At 35.9% G+C, this 16810-nt stretch overlaps 1 protein-coding gene across 1 annotated transcript; it reads left to right on the plus strand.

Moving 5' to 3' along the window:
- Positions 1-997: 997 nt before the first annotated feature.
- Positions 998-14480, plus strand: LOC136026525 (protein Dr1-like). Its single transcript, XM_065703188.1, has 3 exons — positions 998-1097; positions 4608-4831; positions 14233-14480. Exons 2-3 carry the CDS (start codon positions 4609-4611, stop codon positions 14424-14426), a joined length of 417 nt encoding a protein of 138 aa, XP_065559260.1. The 5' UTR covers positions 998-1097; position 4608; the 3' UTR covers positions 14427-14480.
- Positions 14481-16810: the final 2330 nt, after the last annotated feature.

A 16810-nucleotide genomic window follows, 5' to 3' on the forward strand; every position in this document is an offset into this window, starting at 1 on the left:
AGTCGTAAACCTAATAACTATGTCTGTGGGGAAGACTTAATCCCCCACAGTCCCCAGGGGAGGAGCTGCAATTTACAAACTTTGACCACTGTTTCCATATCGTAATGGTTATTATGAAAGGCACCGACGTTTTCAGGGGGACATTTTTGTGCTGGGGGGGGGGGGGGTTACTTGGGAGGATATTTCCATGGAGGAGTTTATCATGAGAACTTCCATGAAGGGGGTGCAGGCTTTTCCAGCATTATTTAAAAAAAAATGAGAAAATAAAAACATTTTTTTCAACTGGAAGTAACGAGCAGCATTGAAACTAGAAACGAAAATAAAATATTACGTATATAAGGAGGTTCGTCTCTTCCACGATACCTTGCTTTTTGCGCTAAAATATTTCTAGTAATTTCAACTATTTATTCTACGACCTTTGTGATTCGAGGGTCATTCTTAAAGATTTGGGATACAATTCAAGCTTTAGTGTAAAGAGCGAGATATTGACGATTTAAATTTCGTTTTATTTATTCATGTGTGGCTAGCCAAAATCAAAACATGTATTAATTGAAAAACGTTCAGAATTAAATAAAAAACAAGTTTTTTAACTGCAAGTAAGGAGCGACATTAAAACTCAAAACGAACAGAAATTATTCCGTATATGAAAGGGGTTGTCCCCTCCTCAACACCTTGCTCTTTACGCTAAAGTGTTTTTATTGTTTTAAAAGTAGAGTTGGGACAAAGAGTCAAACTTTAGCGTAAAGAGCGGGGCGTTGAGGAAGGGACAACCCCTATAAACTGTACCCAATAAAAATTACATATAGTTTATTACTCTTATTTTTTTCAATGCAACAGGGGAAGAAAATCTCCTTGACCTTTTTGGTGCCTTTTCGGACCTCTGTCCACCTGATATGTCAGATAAATCTAATGAACCGGTAATTTGTCAGGAAAACGCCACTTGAAACAAGGGGAATAGTTTTTACAAGATTGATCACGCATCCCACTTCTAGCGCCATCTATGATTCTTTTTGGAATTCAGTCGCCAAATTTAAATCTGAAGTAGCATGCATATGTACGACTAAAGTTGGAATTAAGTTGTATATTTTGTTATGAAGGTGAATGATTTTGAAAATATCTAGGTTTTTTCAGGAATCAGATATTTAAAACGGTAGATCCTGGGAATGGGAACTTCCTGGGAGGGTGTAAAGATGGAGGCTTTGAATAGATTGGGGTGGAGGAGGAGCATGCACAGCAGTGTTTGCCTCAAGCAGCTTGGTGCTGTTTTCAGTTGTTAATAGTAGGCTAGCAGTAGTAAGGCAGTTTGACAAGTTAGTTAGCTGAACCTAGCTATAGAGTTCCACCAGATCATTAGTTTACTGAACCAAGGCACCTATAACAAAAGCATCACAAAGCAACTGCAAGCACGCACAAGAGCATTAATATATAGGCCTAAGTAAAAGCAAGCCAGCATTAGCATAACCTACATGCATAATATTACATTAGCAAAGGGGTATTGAAGGCTGCTTAGCCTTATAGCCTAGTACAGAAATAAAATAAAAAAAAACTATATACAAGACAATTTAGAATGCACTGTTACTGCCAAATACATCCTGAGAGTGGCTATTGTAATTAATTTGTTATCTTGTTGCATTTTATAGGCCTAAAGAATTTCAATTAGGCTAGGCCTATTGAATTATGTCCTAAAGTGCTTAAGCAGCATATTATAATTAGTACTTTTAGGTTTATCCAGATAGCTGAGAGACAAATTACCTCTAATATCAGAATTTCATTCTGAATCATAAAAGGCTATATCATTTGTTTCTTTTGTAGATTCAATTTTAACCTAACTTATTATTTCTAACCTTAATACTACTGCTACTAGGCTACTAAAGACTTACCTCATCACCAAGCCAAATGAGGCCAACAGAACTATGCATGGTCCTCCATTTCAATCTATTCAAAACCTCCATCTTTACACCCTCCCAGGAATTTCCCATTTCCTTTAAATCTTTCTTTATGACATCCTCCCAACCCAGACAAGGACAAACTGCTTTCCATTTAACCCTAGACAGGGTTAAATAGCAGTGACAAGTGCTGTTATTTTACTGGTTAAAATTTTGGTAAATACATGGGCCAATCTATATGCAACAAGACAAATTGCTATGTTTGGTTTTATACAATTGGGTGATACAAGATTGTCAAAAGGCACAGAAGGGGGTGGGGGCTATATAGCTGTAGCTTTCTAGTCGTATCTTGCTTTTTGTTTTGTTTTTTGTTTGAGTCAAAATTGCAACAGCTGTCAGCTATCTCTTCTGCAGTTGATAAACCTTCGGTAGTGTGCCCACTTATAAGAATTTCACTATAATGCCTACTTTGTACTTATTTATACTTGAGGTAAGGAATAGATTGTTCATCCCAGCTTGATGCCAACAGATAAAAATAGAGTAACAAAATAATTTTTCAAGGAAGAGTTCAGAAGTCTTGCTGTCTAAAGAAACTTACCAGGGGCTTAAAAACCTGCTGACTTGACTAAATAACTGGGATTTCATGAATCTTTAAAGTACTATTTTTCCTTTCAAAACTGTAAAAATGGGTAAAATTTGTCAATAGTACATAGTTGAAATAAATGCTAACTGAATGTGATGATTTTTAGGGAGTCTACCAGGGCTCTTTCTGTAGCAATCAGTCAGCACTTTATTCAGAAAACCCACCAGAGAATCTCAGATAAAAAAAAAAATTAGAAATAATCATAGTAAAATTTCATGAAAATCCAGTAAAATTATGAAGATACTGATTTCAAAGGGTCTCTGATAACTGAAGGGCCCTTAGACTAGACTTAGAGTTATAGTTACTCAGTTATATATAAACCCGTAAAGAACGCTCTTTAATTTTATTCACAATTATTTGTTTGCATTTTATCTGCCTCTATTTTTTTTTAAACCCTTTCAAGTTGAACATGTGCTTAAATATTTGTGTACAGATATAATATATTAAAATATGAGTGTTTTAAATAGGGTAGTTGCAAAGTTAGAGACAAAGTACTGAAGATTATGAATAAGGTTTTTGAAAAAGGGGAAGTACCAAGTGATTTTAGAAAAAGAAAAACCAGCATAAAATTAGAAATGAAAAAATGATACAGTGAAAATGAAACTTGATTGTTTGACATGGCTAATTAGAAACTTACACTACCATATATAAATAAGCAAAAACTGAGAATTTAATTTTTAGTTGAAAGAATCTCTATATGCAGTTTCCAGTTTTCGTAGTTTTCGGGGCAGTTGAACAGAAAAAATAGGGTTAAAACGTATTGCACCAAACATATAGCACTCATAATTTTGAAAAAACAATCTTAGAAAAATTGAGTTTTTAGGCTGGATTAGATTTAAAATGGGTACAAGGGGCGTAAAATGTTCCTCCCCCAAGCTCTAATGTATTGGCTCATGGCACTGATACCTTGGAATTTAGCTTATTTTTTGTTTAATTTTTGCCTGGAAGTCCTTTGGAAATGGCCAGTTACAAATCATAGAAAACATTTTATTTGGGGTCTCCAATTGCCTTCAAATGGCTCATAGAAATGATAGACTATTTGAATTATTCTGACTTCATGCCTATCTACCTTAGTTCTGCCCCAAGGTGAATGGATGATAGATTATTTATCAACAAGTGAAATGTAATTATTTTTATACAATTCTAAAAATGGGCCATGCCAGCTTTGCCACTCACTCAGGCTATCTGTCTTGGCTTTACTCCAATTATCCATAGCTCTCAACTTTTTCATCACAACCCACCAAGTTTGTATTATTTGTTGGCACACTGGAGGATTTTGTTGGCACGTTCCCAAGGGAAAGTTCTACACCCAGATTAGGCAGACGATTTGAATGGCCTAGATAATATATTTGTGAAATCAAGATTTTTCTGGAGGTTTTGTGAGTCTTGGGCACAATAATGCATTTAAATATTAATGTTAAGGAGACTAAGTTGCATGGACAAGGAAAAAGCTGTGGTAAATAGGTGTTTTTGGGTAACAAGAAAATTGGCCAAATGGATAGCTTCACTTACCTGGGTAGCATTTTTTACAAAGATAATGGATGTTATGAAAATATAAAAAGTGGAATAGCGTTGGAATAGTGGAACTTGCAGGTGTTTTTCTTTTCAGTTGGAAAAAGTTTGGAAGAATAGAAAAGTTAGTCTGCAAATTAGAATATTAGAAGCCTTGCTAATAATGCTGGTCAAACATGGTCTTGATACATGGGAAGATCTCTTAGATGTTTCTCAGAGGGGCTCGATGTAGATAGTTTTAGATAGATGTCTTACTGACTGCATGCTATAGTTGGGCCATGTTTCATGGATGAAATATTACAGCTTGCCACTGATTGTGCTTTTTAGCCATTTATCTGGGGCCAAACAAGAAGCAGATTGTCCCCAGATGGGATGGGAGGATGTCATAGAAAGGACTTTAATACGCTAAAAGTTCATGGGAGAGGGGAGGAAAGAAAACAAATTTGAATAGCTTGAAGTAGAGGAGATGCATGTGCATCTGTGTTGGCTTTAGACATCCCTGTGCTGTAATAAGTAGTTGGTACTAATATATTTATATAGCTGTATGATTGGGTTTTCTGTTTTAGAATGGGAGATAGAGTGGAAATTCCAGATGAAGAATTAACTATCCCACGTGCAGCCATCAACAAAATGATCAAAGAAATTTTGCCAAATATAAGAGTTGCTAATGAATCCAGAGAGTTAATATTGGCGTGCTGCACTGAATTTATCCATTTATTAGCCTCAGAATCAAACGATGTATGTGCACAGCAACAGAAAAAGACAATTAGCCCTGAGCATATTTTAGCAGGTAAATATCAATAGTTATCAGAATTCATAGGCCTAGTTCAAGTTTTTAGGAACTTTTGCCAAAAGTCAAAAGCTTCATCAACAATATTTGTTTTTTTGTAAAATATATACATATATATGTAAAATATATTTGATAATTTGAATGAGAAATACTGGTAAATTCCGTAAAATTTTGGATATTTTTTTAGGGAGAGGGACCCTAGGCTTCCTGTGTCTATAGGAAAGATGTTTTTAGGAAGAACTTAAAGGAAGTATAAACTTTACCTAGACAAAGTGAAGAATATATATTTTTTTGTACTTGTTAATTATACGGAACACACTCAAGAATTATGCTTAGGTTAGATCTCAGAAAACCGGTTTCATAGCCACAACGACAAGTGACAGGTGATGCAATGCATTGGACTTATATGATTTTGGCTATATATTCGCGCATTAGGGGGCGCAGGGGGGGGGGTAAGTTAAGGGTGCTGTCAAAATACTTTACCCCCACCCCTCCTGATGTGCGAATGTATATCCCAAATCATATTAATATATAAACTAAAGGTTATATGAAGGGTATTTTTCATTAAAATTAACCTAACTTTAATTCTTGGGTGTGTTCCGTATAATTAACAATTACCGTTTTTTAGCAAATGGGGCGGAGGAGTGTGACCAGAAGCAGCTTTGTGGTGGGATAAATTTTCATTAGTATTCATTAGATTCTTTGAAGTAGTGCTTAAGCAGATGCTTAACCAGAACCTAATCCTTAATCCTCATAATATCAGTAACAATAATAATAATAATGTCATACATATAATATTAATGAAAATATATCAAAAGGAAATGTTCCTTCAAAACAAACCACCGCAAATGAAGTTCCTTTTTCCAAAATCATAAGGATTTTTTATCTTCTCATTGTGAAAACTGTCTAATCTATTCTTGAAGGCTATCATAAGCAGCGCAATAGCGCTGCCTAAGTGAAGAGTGATATGGGCACAATTTACTTTTTTTTTGCTTTGTTTAGATCAGGGCGCTTCGTATCGAAGGAGTTGTCATAGAAACTTCGAAAAGGGATAATTTGATTGGAAATTGAAAGGGCTAGTGTCCTGTTTAATAGTCGAAAATGATTGGAGAGCAACTAACCCCCTTCCCTTCCCACCATTTCCCCAAACACATCCAATCAAAATTTTGAGATAGCCATTTTGTTCATCGTAGTTGAAATGCCCTGAAGTTATTTCTTTGAGGATGACCTCCCCCCCCACCCGTTCACAGTCCTCAGGGCAAGTAAATTGTGCTTGTAAATTATGCCTTAGGGGCATATAAGGTTTATATAGAAAGGGTGATCGTAAAAACTTTGTAGGGGGGGGGGGGTCTTTGGATTAATAATTAAGATTTAGAGTGACTGCAGGGTGGACCCCCCCACACACACACACCTTGTATTTTCTCAAAACGCATCTGATAGAAATTTTGAGATGACCATTTGCTGTCGTAGAAATTTCGAAAAAGGCTCATTCGATTGGAAATGGAAGGAACTAGTGCCCCTTTTAATAGTCAAAAGAGATTGGAGGGCAACTAATCACCCTCTCACACCCACAATTTCTCCAATTACATCTAATCAAAGTTTTGAGATAGCTCTGAGACAGTTAAAAGGTCCAGGAATTATGTCTTTGAGGATTACCACCCCCCATTGCCGTCAGGCCAAGGGTTGTAAGTTATGGCCTTGGGGTCATATAAGGTTTTTATAGAAAGGGTGGTCGTATAATCTTCGGAGGGGGGGGTCATTGGATTGCAAGTCAGGAGCTCTAGTACCCTAGATCCAAGGTGATCAGAGGGCGGATGCTCCCCCTCGACGCCTCGTATTTTTCCGAAATGCACCTAATAAAAGTTTTTAGATGGCCATTTGTTGTTGTAGAAACTTCAAAAAAGGCTCATTCAATTTGAAATCGAAAGGGCCTTTTTTAATTGTCAAAAGTGATTTGAGGGCAACAAGCCTCCCCACGCCCATCAATTCTCAAAACACATCTAATCAAAATCATGAGATAGCCATTTTGTTCAGCGTATTTTGTTCAGCATAAGGTCTGGGAATTGTGTCTTTGAGGATGACAACCCCCCCCCCTTCCCCACAGTCCTCAGAGCAAGGGTTGTAAGGTATGCCCTGAGGGCACATAATGTTTTTATGGAAAGGGTGGTCGTATAAACTCCGGAGGGAGGCTTATTGGATTGGAAATAAGATTTTCAGTTCACTTTTTCAAAGACAAAGTGATTGGGGGCAGCCACCTCCTCTTAGGTCCTATTTTCCAAAAATTCTTTATGGAACTGGTAGTCATATAAATTTTGGATCGGATGGAGCTCATTTGATTGAAAGTTGGAAGTTTTATTGTCCTTTTTAAGAGTCAAACGTGAATGGAGGGCAATCATCCCCCTCCCTAAGCCTGCCGTTCCCCAAAGCACATTTGATTGAAATAAGATAGCTGTTTTGTTCAGCATTGTTGAAAGTCCAGTAATTATGTCTTTGGGGGGTGTCAATCTCCCCACAGTCCTTAGGAAAAGGGCTATAAGTTAGGCAAATCGTTCATTTTTTACACATACTATATCATGAAAAGAGAAATCACCAATGCAACAGCACAAACACAAAAAAAAGAAAAAAAAAGAGAGAGACAGAAGGAGAAAAGGAAGACTGTTTTCCTAAATTAGTGATTAATATAGACCAGCGCTTGAATGAGGCCTTAACCCTACTCATCCATACAATCACATAGGTCAAACAGCATAGCCATACACAATCAACCATAAAGAATAATCCATGGACAGGCAGTCATGTCGTCAATAAGTATAAGTCGTCATTTACCAAACAATAGAAAAAATAATAAAGACAAATAATTCAGAGGCAACAACCCAACACAAGGGCTCATCAGGAGAATACACGGGCCTATATAGGGTTTCGCCGCTTTAAATTCTCTACCCAGCCAAGTGTTGTGGCTACCACAGAATATGTTATTGAGAAAGGTATGCATGTTTGAACTATATTTTCCAAGAAGACGAAGGGTGTTCATGTTAGCCTTTCAGAGAATGTTGAGGAGAGTGTTGAACCAAATCAAAACGCATTATGTCTATACAGATTGTCAAAAGGGTGCAATACAGGAATAGCTGAGTATATTAATTCAGGAAATGATAAGAGAGATGATCAAAAAGGCAATATTTGCATGCTGCCAATAGTACTACCACTACCACCATACTCCATTTACAGTATTAAGGGGAAATTTGAACTAAATCAAAAGACGCTATGTGCATGCACATTGTCAAAAGAGCATATCTCAAGAATTGATTTGGGTATTAAGTTGGAACTTTCAGAGAAGGCTTAAAGGGGAACATCATCTCCCCAAAAGGCAATATATGCACACCACTGCTAATACTACTGTTACTGCTACATTTACTACTACTACTATTACTTATATTGCAACTACTTGTATGGATAAGAGCATCGAGACGAAACTTTCAAGAAGTATATGAGCATACAGGTTATCAAAAGGAAATATACGCTATGTCACAGCAATGGCTAATTGTATCAAGTTGAAACTTTCAGGACTTTATGAGAGGGATGTTCTACTGATCAGAAGGTAATTATAGGTAATTATATCTGGTAATTATATCTGATCAGAAGGTAACTGATCAGAAGTTAATACTACTGTCGCTAGTAGTAAAGAAGGTAAAGGTAATTATATCTGATCAGAAGGTAACTGATCAGAAGTTAATACTACTGTCGCTAGTAGTGCTACCGATATTCAATAGTATTGCTAGTAATATCAGTTCTACTACTTTGACCACTATTGCAACTATGCCTTAGGGTATGAAGGTGAAAATTTCAAGAAATTATGAGGGGGAAGATGAACTGAATCAGAACACGCCCTCTGTTTGCAGGTTGTCAAAAGGGTGTAACAGCAATATCTTAGGAACAGTTTTGTGTGTGAAATTGAAACTAGCAGGGCTTGTTGTAAGGGATGTGGAACTAACCAAAGGAAAATATTTGCATCCTAATGCTACTGATTCTACTCATATTACTGCTGCATTTATTATTTTTACCACTTCTATTACTACTACTACCACTAAAGCGTAGGTTACTACAATTGATTCCACTGCTACTACTTCTGCTGCTGCTATTGCAACGAAGGATATTAAGGCGAAAAATTTGGCATATACAGAAACTGTATGGTACTAATTCGAAACACACTGTGCCCACACAGGTTTTCAAGCGGACGTGAAAGATATGCTTCAGGAATGGTTGATGGTACTAAGCTGAAACTTTCAATTTCTGTGGAAGGGGATGTTGAAGAAACCAAAGGTACTATGCGTATACTGCTACTAATGCTGCTACAATTATTGCTACTGCGCTAGCTAAGGGTATTAAAGTGAAGCTTTTAAGGAATATTGAGGCGGATATTGAACTAAATCAAAGCAAACTATGAGCATGTGGACAATAAAAAATGACAATTTAATATCTGAAGAACAACTTATATTATTAATTTAGACCTTGAGGGGCAAGTTGCGGGGGATTTTGAACTAGCCAGAAGGTACTATATGTAAACTTTTGATGTTACCACCACGGTTAATATAACTAATGACGCTAAGAGGGCTAAGATGAAACTTTTAAGGAGTGTTTAGGAGTTTCAGTTAAACGAATAAACTGTATGCATGTAGGTTTTTAAAAGGGTAGGCAGCATCACTCTATAATAGCTAGAAATATCATTGAAACTTTCAAAGGAGCTAATTCAATTCAAAATTAAGTGTTTTGGTAACCTTTTTAAGAGTAAAAAGAGATTGTAGGTGAAGCAGCCCTTCTACCAAGCCCATTCATTTTCCAAACGCATCCAGTCAAAATTTTGAGACAGCCATTTTGTTCAGCATAATAGGAAGGTCCAGCAACTATGTCTTTACGGATATTGGGCATGCTAACCCCCAAAATTATTCAATTGGCCCATTTTGCTTTAGAACTATATGTTGCTTTAAACTAAATCAAAAGGTATTGTGTTTATGGTTAAATAAGACACTCTTGGTTATATCATAGACACACTATGGTTAAATAAGACACCTCAGCAATATATCGAGAAGGACTGGGTGTGTTAAGCTGAAACTTTTGGGGCTACTACTATTACTGCTTTTACTCTTACAATTTATTCTGGTAACCTTGTCGTCCCTGAATGGAACGGGATGAGGTCGTAAGAAGATATTTAAGGGAAATTGGAACTTCCTAGAAGGGTGTTAAGAGGGAGACTGAATAGATTAGGATGAAGGAGTATGCGTAGCTGTGTTGGTCTCAGACAGTTTGGTGCTGCACTGAGTTGTTAATAGTTGTATTACTGTTTGGTGTACGAACTTCTAAAACTATTCTTCGACAAATCCACCAGAATTATCTACTGAAATGCCTAAAACATATAGGATAGCTTTCTCGGCGACTCAAAACGCCCACGTTCTTCTAGTAACTTGATCGTAGTTAGAAGACACACCTTCTTGCAATCTTGAAATTTTATTTTTCAGGTGCGAAATAAAAACCCTGCACTTTGTTGTCAAAATATTTATACAACCATTTTGTTCAATATAGTTGAATGGTCCAGCAACTATGTCTTTAGGGATATTAGGCATGTCAACCTGCAACTGGTTTAATATGATTTAAAACTAAATGTTGCTTTAAAATAAATCAAAAGACATTGTATTTATGGTTGCCAATAATACACCTCAGCAATGCATTGAGAACGACTCGGGGTATTAAGTTGAAACTTTTGGGTATACTACTATTACTACCTCTGCTCTTACAATTTAAGCAAATAAATAGAGTGTAAAGGTATCCAGGTTGTCAAAGAGCATAGATAGAATATTTTGGGATTTGACGCAGGAACAGATTCTATACGTATGCATCTTATCAAAATAGACTGTTCGCAATGACTCGAGAACCATAGGGGGATAAAGTTGAAAGTTCAAGGTAGTATGAGGGGCCAAGGTTCAAATTTAGTGTCGTTTTGTCGGGGAGACACCTAAGTCTCTGAATGTTTTAAAATAGCCAAACTGAATCGCAAGTAATAATAAAATATTTTTATTTTTCAGGTCAACTTCAGAAGCTTTAGGCTTAAATTAAATTTAAAAAATAGTGTTTGTGTCAGGATTAAAAATTGTCGAAAAAGTTTCTCTGGCATACAAATAGCAACCCATGCTATGGATTCTTATACAAAAAAAATGAAAATATACAGTATTATTTTTTCCATGTAAAAAACTATGTCAATAAAAAACAAACAGAAATTAATTTAACAACTTTTTTTTCACAAAACACGTTGTTTAAATTAAAGTAAAGAGCTCCATCTATTCAAGAATAAAGTCAAATAATCTCCCAAGCGTAAAACTACCATAAATCAATGTCAATAAATAGTCACAGATAACGTCAGTGAGACTCTGCAAACTAAGACGACTAAGACAATTCTAATATAACACATTACATAGCCCAACAAGGTAGTTTCTATTGTTCTTTACATTCAGAGAACCATCAGAAATTGCCACAAATTCAATTTTCTTACAATTTGCGTATTTTTGGTTTCTATTTTTTAAAGTCCCTCTCCCTCCCCCCATAAAGAAAGAAATATATGTACGCATGTGTCTGTTTGTGATGTGTGGGATGCCGTGAAATGAGCAAAAAAGAAAGATCGAGTATCTAAGTTTTTGCATGTTTTATCAAAACTTAATGTAAAACTCAGTTTGATTTTTCATTTGGTAAGAGCTATATGTATCCTTCAAAACCTCCACTTGAATACCGGCTTCACTGGATTGCTGTAGGTTAAAGCTGTATCCAGGGGAGGAGTTAGGGGTTTCGACCCCCCCCCCCCCAAAAAAAAAAATTGTCCGACTCGCAAAGACGTAACGGAAGTTCATATAAACACATTTTTTGTAACATTCTTCTCCCTGAAAAATACCCCCCCCCCACTCCAACACAAAAATCATGGGTATGGCATTGATGTGGGTATTCAGAAACTTTCCATTAAGTATATTTTCTGCCGAGGTGATGGGGGGGGGCTCCATGTAGATGCATTTTTTAAATATCCAACAAATATAAGTTTTGCTGTAAAAGAGCATAAAATTTTATTACAACCTGTATTTACTTAACTTTCTGAACTTTCAATATTTATTTTCATTCTTTAGGCGTGTCTATCCATTTAGGTGCAAATAGGTCAAATCTTTGGGGAGAAGTGGTTCAAAATAAGGATTCTTGAAGGGGAGGAAAGGGTGACATATATACACAAAACCTGTAGTAGATCTGTGAATTCCGAAATTTCTCGCGGGGAGGAGGTTCCAGCTACTAGTTTTGGACGGATTTCTGTGTGTCTACGTATGTTTGTTAAATTTTTCCGTATTGATGTATAACTTGATAATATTAATGTTTTTAAAGGATTTTTTGATCTTTTGAAATCACCATCGATACCTATTTCGAAAAAAAAAAAATCTATTTTGGTTGAAACTTTGTTCTTCTTCGTTGTTTTATTTCTTTTCTTCGCCTTTTTTTGCTTACAAAGTTTCACAAGAAAACAGTGCTTTCGAAGTGTGGTCACGACGTAAAACCGCCAGACTTCGATAGTTGATGCAGAAGTAGAGGGAAAGAGTACACTATGAATAAGTGGTAGGACAAGGACTTGTCCAAAAAATGGGCTTATACCTGCTTAGAACTTTTTTTTTTTTGGGGGGGGGATGCTGTTTAAAAATTATGTAGTGATAATGAATATTCATGAGGACATTGACGTCGGCAATTACAAGGTCATATAATGATGATTATAGTATCCATATAGCTAATGACAATAATATACAATAATGGCAAGGATTAACAATTGCTTTTGTTACTCAAGAAAATTGAGCGATCCGGCTCAATAGTAACCGAAACTTTAAAGAAATGGAATTTTGATACCAATGGATGTATCAAAAGAATCAGGCTATTGTGCTGATTTCAAATGTATAAGTTTTACAAAGCTTGGATTTACCCCCATTAAAGGCCAAGAGCCTGAGAAAATTTGCTTGATTTTCGAAAAAAGTAGAAAACTCCCTCTAAAGTCATAGAATCTTAACGAAAATAACACCATCAGATTCAGTGTATCAGAGATTGCTACTGTAGAGGTTCCAAGCTCTTATTTGCAAAAATGTTGAATTTTGTATTTTTTGCGAGAAGAAAGATCAGGGATGCGTGTTTATTTTTACTTTTTTTTTCCATAGGGTCGATTGTATCGACCCAGTGGTCCTAGAATATTTTGAAACGGCTCATTTGAACGAAAACTAAAAGTTCTAGTGCCCTTTTTAAGTGACCAAAAAGATTGGAGGATAACTAGGCCTCCTCCCCCACCCATTTTCTCCAAAATGGTCCGATATAAATTTAAGATAGCCGTTTTTTCATCATTATTGAAAGGCCTAATAACTATGCCTTCGGATATGACGACCCCCCCCCCTAGAGCCCCAGGGGAAAAGTATTTAAGTTATAAAGTTTGCCCAGTTTTGACACATAGTATTTATTATTGGGAAGTAAGTATAGATTTTCGGGTGGGTGGAGGGACGAATTTTCTGCTGGATTTTTTTAGGTGGAATTTTTTATGGGCAGGGAAGTTTTCGGGTGTTAAACTTGTCAGGGAAAAGCATATACTTCGAAATTCTGCCACAATTTCTACGCAAAACTGTTTTTACATGTCTTGATTCTTTTCCCGTCTCAATTTTACGCGTGGAGTTGTTAAGAGTAATTGTTCGGTGTAAGTTTTCACCGAAATTGAATTGTCCAGAGTATTTTTCCATTGGGAGGGGGATTTCTCCGTGGAGGTGGGGCCAGATTTTCTGGCCTTATTTAAAAAACGATCAGAAGTTAAATAACAAACAGTTTTTTTCGACTGAAAGTAAGGAGTAGCCTAAAACTTAAAACGAACAGAAATTATTACATACATAAAGGGGATTGTCCCTCTCCTCAACACGTCGCTTTTTACACTAAAGTTTGAATTTTGGCCCAATTCTTTAAGAACGGCACCTGAAACACAAGGGTCGTTTAATTAAAACAATAAGAAGCTTTTTTAAAAGTACTCAAAACACTTTAGCGTAAAGAGCGAGGCGTTGAGATGGGAACCACCTTAGCCGAATGGATGGCACGCCAAATTTATAATCCTGTGTCCATTGGGACGGGAGTTTGAACATTGTCTCGGTTCAGTGGCGTGACTCTGTGAGCTGAGCTGCCGTGAGGCTAGGGAGCTTACGGGTAAAGAAATCTCCTTGAAAAATCTGAGTGTGAGGTATCTGTGTATTTCTGAGTCCTGCTGCAAGTATCAAGTAATCGTTGGATGCTTGTAATTCTTTTGGGGGCTGTTCAGGACCTCCTATTCGTGTATTTGACACTCTATATTAAGCTTTTGTCTATTTGATGTTTAGCGTTAGACAAACTTGGTTTTGGAGATTATCGAGCTGATGCAGAAGCAGTGTTGCAAGACTGCAAAGAAGTTGCTGCCAAAAAGAAGAAGCACAGTACAAGGCTAGAGAATTTGGGCATACCAGAAGAAGAGCTTTTGAGACAGCAGCAAGAATTATTTGCAAAGGTTTGTATTTTTCAACTCATTCTTAATTGACATGTTTAATTTCATTATTTTTAAAAAAATCAAGAAATTAATTTCTAATATATATATATATATATATATATATATATATATATATATATATATATATATATATATATATATATATATATATATATATATGTTTCATGCTAGTGAGCCAGTGAAGGAAGGAATAAGAGAGATGATAAATGCTAGAAAGCATCTGAGTATGCTTGAATCCAAGGATTTAAGAAACGAAACAAAAAAACTGATTTTTAATGCTTATTTAACCTTGATAGAGTTCTTAAAAGTACACATGCCATCAGTTTTCATTGAAGAATTCTAACTATTTCGTTGAATAGCTAACTAAAAATTAATATTCTGATGTTAAAAAGTTGTGTGACAGGAGACTCGACCAGCTTAATTTGAACCTACCGAACAACCTAAAGTCACTACAATAGTCTTAAATGGTTCCACACTTCCGTCGCTCAAAGCCTTCTAGCGTTACTTATCAATTATCGGCTGATAAAATTCTCCCTTTTCCTGTTGTTTTCCCTATTTAGAGGTCGGAAGAAGAATCGGGAAGCTAAAAACAAACAAGTGTCTGCCCTCTGATTGCCCTATTTCTACTAATTAGTACTTTTAGTAATATCCTTTCAAAGCCTTTCAAACCTTCCACAAACATGGAAACCGGGTTTCATTTCCTTAAAAACGAAAGACCGAAAGCCTGGTTTTGAAGGTGTTCATCCCATCTCCCTCACTCATATATTCTGAGATGGAAGCAACGCTTCCATCTCAGTGCCAACTTTCTTCGTGTCGTATATATAAAGGTACTGATCTGTCGATATTATGTTATGCAGACGACATTTTTAATGCTAGTAGGGCTACCAGTGGGCTAGAAAAATGTTTTTTTTTGAGATATGTAAAAACTACAGTGATATTGGGCTTTCCCTAAATGCTGGAAAATGTGATGTTTTTTGAATGAATTAGATGCGACTAGATCAGATGATACATCTGTAGATCTGAATGGTACAGAAGTAAAGTCTTGTGTTAAGTTAAATTATCTTGGCCTTCCTATTGGAAAAAATCTGAAGAAAACTAGGCTATTGATGCTAGAAAGTATGGAAACTAAAATCCGTCGTGCATATGGTACAATTGTTAGTTCTCAGTTTCATTTGAATAGAGCCCATCTTGTGAGGATTTACAATAGTGTCGTTCTGCCACATATTTTCTATTTAGTACCGTTTTACCCTATATTTAATGAATCTGACCATCTTAGGATGAAGCGCGTTTTCTTTAAATTTGTTAAGTTTCTGTTGCGAGTTCCTCCGTAGACCTGCAACTCATATTTGATGAAAAAATATAGCTTGTCTGACCCGTGGGCTAAGTTAGCTGAGCTGAATGTAAACATGTGCAATAAGCAAACCAGCCATGAATGGCAAAATGTTGTTTTTTGACGTGGAATTATTTTTGTTCGTATTTTAGAATGCAATTACAATATGTTGTTTCTTTTTTTTCTTTTTTTTTCAGTGTACTCCATCACTCCATTATTTTGTATGATGGGTTATAAATAAATACATACATACATACTTGTTCAGGATTCGTTGGTGATTGGCTGAAGTATCTTTCCTTTTATAGACCTGGATTATTTGAGAACCACAAGTCCGCTTGTGCTTCCCATTACTTTGTTTATCTTATCAACTCAAATGGGAAAAGTCTTAAAAAACATAATAACTGGCTTACTTTAATTTCCATTGGTTTCCAAAAAGCATTTGACCTTGTTAATCATGATTTATTAGTTCAGAAAATTATCATTCCATTAAATGTTGACTTTTTTCAGGTGACTGAGAAATAGATCGCAAGTGGTCAAATACCAGACTCATTATACCAATCACCTTCCCGTTCATAATGGAATATATTAAAAACTATAATAACTTGCTTACTTTAATTTCCATTGGTTTCCAAAAAGCATTTGACCTTGTTAATCATGATTTATTAGTTCAGAAAATTATCATTCCATTAAATGTTGACTTTTTTCAGGTGACTGAGAAATAGATCGCAAGTGGTCAAATACCAGACTCATTATACCAATCACCTTCCCGTTCATAATGGAATATCTTAATATCTCCTTCTTTTTTCAGTTATGATGAGCATTCTCGCCAAAGAAAGGTTCTATATTTATATACATAGTGTATGAAAACAAGAAGAAAAATAATAAATGAAAAGAGAAAAATCAAATAGGTGGAAAACGAGGATTTTGTCAGCCAGTAGCAAAATATGAAAACCAAGTAATTATTTCGAAAAGGACCTCCGCCAAGTCGTCCTCAGTTCACAAAAAAATAAGAAAGAGGAAAAAGAAAAAAAGAAACAAAGACGAAACAAACAACAAAAATTAACCTTCTTAAGTGAACTGTACG

The sequence above is a fragment of the Artemia franciscana genome, chromosome 4 (assembly GCF_032884065.1).
Source record: "Artemia franciscana chromosome 4, ASM3288406v1, whole genome shotgun sequence".
NCBI classification, from domain to species: Eukaryota; Metazoa; Arthropoda; class Branchiopoda; order Anostraca; family Artemiidae; genus Artemia; species Artemia franciscana.

What these genes read in the sequence shown, in the direction of transcription:
- LOC136026525 (XM_065703188.1), top strand. Translation starts at nt 4,609, where the DNA reads ATGGGAGATAGAGTGGAAATTCCAGATGAAGAATTAACTATCCCACGT. An exon ending in CCCTGAGCATATTTTAGCAG is followed by an intron (nt 4,832 to 14,232) that starts GTAAATATCAAT and finishes TTTGATGTTTAG; the next exon opens with CGTTAGACAAACTTGGTTTT.